At 59.8% G+C, this 4,508-nt stretch overlaps 2 protein-coding genes across 2 annotated transcripts in view; one reads left to right on the top strand and one right to left on the bottom strand.

Annotated features, from left to right (window-relative positions):
• The window catches only part of GGTG_08491 (hypothetical protein), a 2,994-nt gene extending 929 nt beyond the window's left edge, over nucleotides 1–2,065 (bottom strand). The window contains exons 1-4 of the mRNA XM_009226331.1: nucleotides 1,835–2,065; nucleotides 1,336–1,673; nucleotides 379–577; nucleotides 101–167 (exon numbers count right to left, since the gene is read on the bottom strand). Coding sequence (XP_009224595.1) covers nucleotides 101–167; nucleotides 379–577; nucleotides 1,336–1,673; nucleotides 1,835–1,982 — 752 coding nt within the window. The 5' untranslated portion in view covers nucleotides 1,983–2,065. The remainder of the gene's footprint in view (nucleotides 1–100; nucleotides 168–378; nucleotides 578–1,335; nucleotides 1,674–1,834) is intronic.
• A 55-nt stretch (nucleotides 2,066–2,120) lies between these two features.
• GGTG_08490 (hypothetical protein) lies at nucleotides 2,121–3,106 on the top strand. The gene has a single exon (XM_009226330.1). It carries the CDS (start codon nucleotides 2,204–2,206, stop codon nucleotides 2,438–2,440), a length of 237 nt encoding a protein of 78 aa, XP_009224594.1. The 5' UTR covers nucleotides 2,121–2,203; the 3' UTR covers nucleotides 2,441–3,106.
• The last annotated feature ends 1,402 nt before the right edge of the window (nucleotides 3,107–4,508 follow it).

The following is a 4,508-nucleotide window of genomic DNA, read 5'->3' as shown; positions in this document are numbered from 1 at the left end:
AGAGAGAGAGAGAGAGCTTTCGAACCCCCCCTCCCCGGCCAACCTCGCTCCGAGTACCGCAGCCACATCGCACTGCCTTGAGCTCACGCGGCCTGCCTACCTGCCTGCCTGCTCCGGGCGCATCTCCCCCTGTCCCCGTCCATCCATTCTCCCGTCCTCCTTGAGGACTAAGAGATAGATAGAGGGATGAGGACGGATGGGCAGGGTAGCAACATGCGACACACTGCGTTGGCATGCGCCGAGGATCGTCACACCGCCCCCCCGGACGACCGCTCCGATTGTCGCGATTGGGTGTGCCACCCTTTTTTTTTTTTCATCCCTCTCGCTCCCTTCCCTCCGTCGCGCAAACTTGCGGCGGCCAGAGGGGTACATACATACCTTGGGACGGCGCGTCATTAACATAATAAATCACCCCGTCGAGTTTTGATAGGAGGAACGTCGCCGAGGTTGGGCTTCGGCCACTTCCGTCCTTGGGTTCCCGGCTCAGGCCATTGAACAGACGGCCAGCACGCGCCGGCGGCGGCCTCTGCGCACCCGAACAGCGATGCCGCCATGCGTCATGTGAGACGTAGGCTGCCTATATTTGTTGCGGGCCAAGCATAGCCGACATGGTCGCTCAGGAGACAAGCCGACGTCGGTTTTGCCCAGTGATGCAGCTCTGGTGGTGTGTGTCTGTGTGTGTGTGTGCGCGCGACAAAGCACCAGCCGAGCTAAGAATCAGAAGGAGACAGGAGGGGGAAAAAAAAAACGACACATCGCCGGCATACGCTTCTTTTTTTTCCCTGATATGGGCAGCAACGCAGCGGCCGCGTGACCACAGAAGTCGAGCATACACAAGACGGAGCCGAGCCCTGGGGGTCCACTGGCACGCTGGCACACCCTCGCATGACGCTGCATGGAGGGCGGCACACAGGAGCGACGGCCGACTTGTCGGGGATTTTTGTTGCAAATTATAAGCATGCGGGGGAGGAAACTGCGTCCTCAGTGGGCGGCTGGTGTCACCAGTCGAGTTGCGCCCTCACATCTCATCCGCATGTCGCACAGCGGCGCTGCTGTGCCGTCTCGTGGCACATGTATTTCGTCCTGCGGGTGGGCTTCCATGCAGCGAGAGTGTTTTTTTTTTTTTTTTGGCTAGCTGGCTGGCCAGTCTACCCAAAAATCCCCCCTGCCCGGCCGGCTCGCAGTCGCTCTGGCTGCCTGGATACCCAAATACCGCAACACCCAACGCAACGTCAGCCTCACTCATCGTTTCAGGGGCCCTAGTTGGCCCGCTGCGTAGGCGACCTCACTAGCGGACCGATAACCCAGTGCCGCCGCTGGCGCGTGCACACCAACCGCAGCACAGTCTAGGCGGACGCGGCCGGGTCGGGGCCACGTGCCCAGCCGCTGTGGTCCTCCCCTATCCCCTCTCGGAACGTGCGTCAGGCTCCTACAAAGCCCGAAGATAACGGAGGCCAGGCCTCCGTTTCGCTCGTCAAGACGGTTTTGACGTGAGAGTGACGTCGTGCGGTGAGATGAGATTCCTGCCAGCCTCGGGGCCGTGCGGGCGTGCGGGCGTGCGGAGGTGACCTGGCCGGCTGCAGTGGAATGGACCTGGGACCTTGTTGCCGGCAATCGATGCCAGCCGTCAATAGTGGCGGAGTAATTGGTCCCGGCAATGCGCTGGCCGCTCGCTAGTGGGCGCCAGGGGCTGGGCGGGAGCCGGCGAAACGAGAGAAAACAAGGACCAGCGGGAATTGCGCTCGCCGGGCGTAGAGGTGATTATTACAACGAAGCCGGTGAGCCGGTACCGTCATAACCATTACCGCTTCTGGAAACAGCTGCATCGGCCTACATGGGGCCTCATTCAGTCTGCCAGCCTGCGCTCCGGGCGCACGGGGCTCGGCGGCACCATGTGCTGGCCTCCTCCGAGACCTAAAAAGATCCAAGCTAGTCGTCTGCCGCGCTACGACGCTAGTCTTTTCCGAGCTGAGCAGAGACATGCCGTGAAATGCGCGTCAGTAGTCCTGTTTGGGACTCACCGGGCTCGGTGAGCACCCACCATTTTCTCGTGTCTTGTCGCCTCTCCCAGCCTGGCCCAGCCGGCTTAGTCCCAGCACAACCACAGCGGCAAAACCACAGCGGCAAAACCACAGCGGCAAAACCACAGCGGTGAGCGACGGCGTTGACAAAAAATAGTCGTCGCCCATACCACCTGGTAACAATGCAGCGGCTACCTACTCGTCTCAAACACCCGATTCCCCACTCGAGCTTGTCACCGCCAAGACGGCCGCGTGTTCAGGACATGGCGGCCCGGAAGGAGTCGGCGGCTTCCCGCGCTGTGGACACGACATGGTCTGTCATGACCATGGGACCTTTCTCGCTGGCTCTCCCAGAGACCCGATGGGCAGAGTCTGACCACATTCAGATCCCAAAATCCCACTCCGACATCACACAGTGAGACGGAGAACTCCGGCTTGCCGCTTTCGAGACCGAGATTGTGTGTCTGTGTCGTGTTGCACCGGTCCAGTCCATGGGAAAGGGGACGAGAGGGAGGACGGAGTGATCAGGGGTCGGCCAGCGTGGCCAACAAAAGCGGCAGGCATTGGGCCGCCCGCCGCCCGGGCGTGGTGATGCGAACCACGGCCGCGTTGCTCAGTCTGTTGATAGGAGGACGCCTCGATACGTGCATACTTGGCAGCCTCAGATATGCCTGTGTAGGGTGCAGCGGCCCCGCTCTGGCCGCCTTTTGGCTGGCAAATACGGTGTAGCGCACCGAGATGAACCTGGAAGCTGCATGGGTTGTCCTGGGGGTGTGTCCTCCTGTCTTTTCGACCAAGCGCAGCCTTTCCTTTCGGGCCCAACCCGTAAGCGAGGCCGGCCTTGCTCCGGCGGCCACTCGTTTTGCTCTCCACTTTTAGCGCCCGAGTTTGGGGGACGTGTGAGGCTTCTTTGAGGCATGAGACGAAGCGCAGTCATCATTGCGATGCAGAGTCCCAGCTAGCTCATGTACGGCTGGCCCAGGATGGTTAGTGGGCCGATCAGGCCTGTCAGGAGGCGATCCTGTTTGATTTCGGTTCTCCTGATCGGGGTGCGACCTCGAGATCGTCGGATAAGTGAATATAGCACTTGCGTTTTTTCTTTCTCTGGCTCAGAGTCCAATACGTGTCGGTCCCAAGAGTTCTCCCTTGCATATACCTATCTCCACATCCGGGGCACCTGGCTCTCGCCTGGAGACCGGGCTTGAGACTAACAGCGTCGGCAGGAGAAAACCGGAAGGGGACGAGGATAAACGAACAACAAATAAAAATAAAAATTAAAAAAGAGCCATGCAGGAGGAAACGAGGTGGCGGGCGACAAGCTGGAGCGGAGGCTTGGCCGAACCGTCAGGCCAGTTGTCCATCAGCCTCTGTGCTACTACCGTATCATTTGGCGGGGGCAGGGCAGGCAAGACAGGCAGGCTGGGAAAAGGACCATGCCAGGTCGTCTGTCTTTCTCATGTCACCGATTACCGTTTTAGGCTCGCTGCATGTCGGCCCTGGCTGCATCCCCGGGCGGGCAGGGCGACAGACGCCAGCCACTGGGCCGGGCGGACCCGTGAGGGTCAGAAAAATGTCGAATCGAGGAGAGGAAGAAAAACAAAAACAAAAGAGAGACAACCGTCCAGTACGGACAAGGGAGGTGAGGCTTGACAGTGGCAGCAACAGCCCACAGGAGGGGGCTTGGACGGGGTCGGCGGCTAGCAAAGGTCCAAGGGCGGCGGCACCAGGAGGGAGCAGGACTATCCGCAAGCTGCTGTCTCTCGGATGAGACTTGACTGCTGGCACCCTGGCGACCCTGGCGATGCCAGCTCAGCAACCGACCACGGGTGCTCCAAAGCCTGCAATGTTTTATCCAGTGTTTTCTTTTTCTTCCTTTCTCATTTGGGGTTTCTGCCCACCGCTCGGACGCGAACCGATGACCCTCCTTGCGGGCGGGAAAATCTGGAGCCAGCAGACCGGTCTCAACGCCTGCAAGGCTCTGGCGGACATGGGCGGGGCAGCCCCCAAGGGAGCAAAAGGGAAAGGCATCCCATCACGCTCGCATCATTTTGACGCGCCCGCTACCGCTGCGGACGGTGAGGAGTTTGGGGCCCGTCGTCCGACAGGATGAGGTGTTTGGGTCTGTCGACCAGGGAGGGGTGCAAGGAGAGGAATGAAAGAAAAAGAAAGAAAAAGAAAGAAAAAGAAAAAAAGAGAGGGAGGGAAAAAAAACGCCAAGAAAGATGGCCATCGCACACTCGACCACCTTGGCGCTGAGACAGCTGTCATCCCATCCCACTGTTCGTGCATGAGCGCCTCGCGAGAGTGGGGGTCGGGCAGGGCGAGAGACAGAAAAAACGCGGTGGGGCGGTTCGAATGAAGGAGGAGGTGAGGTCAATGAGTTGAGGAAGGAGAGAACCACCTCGTCCATCAACCCCCCATCAAGAAACGGAAGGCGTGGAGCACAATCGCTCATATGTCACAGTGCGCGCTGGTTCCCTCGTTTGA

This window comes from Gaeumannomyces tritici (genome assembly GCF_000145635.1).
Source record: "Gaeumannomyces tritici R3-111a-1 unplaced genomic scaffold supercont2.4, whole genome shotgun sequence".
NCBI lineage: Eukaryota > Fungi > Ascomycota > Sordariomycetes > Magnaporthales > Magnaporthaceae > Gaeumannomyces > Gaeumannomyces tritici.
The sequence above is the reverse complement of the archived record's forward strand: the minus strand, read 5'-3'. Positions and strand labels throughout refer to the sequence as shown.

Excerpts from the sequence above, each read along its gene's own strand:
- GGTG_08490 (XM_009226330.1), top strand. The coding sequence starts at position 2,204 with ATGCAGCGGCTACCTACTCGTCTCAAACACCCGATTCCCCACTCGAGC.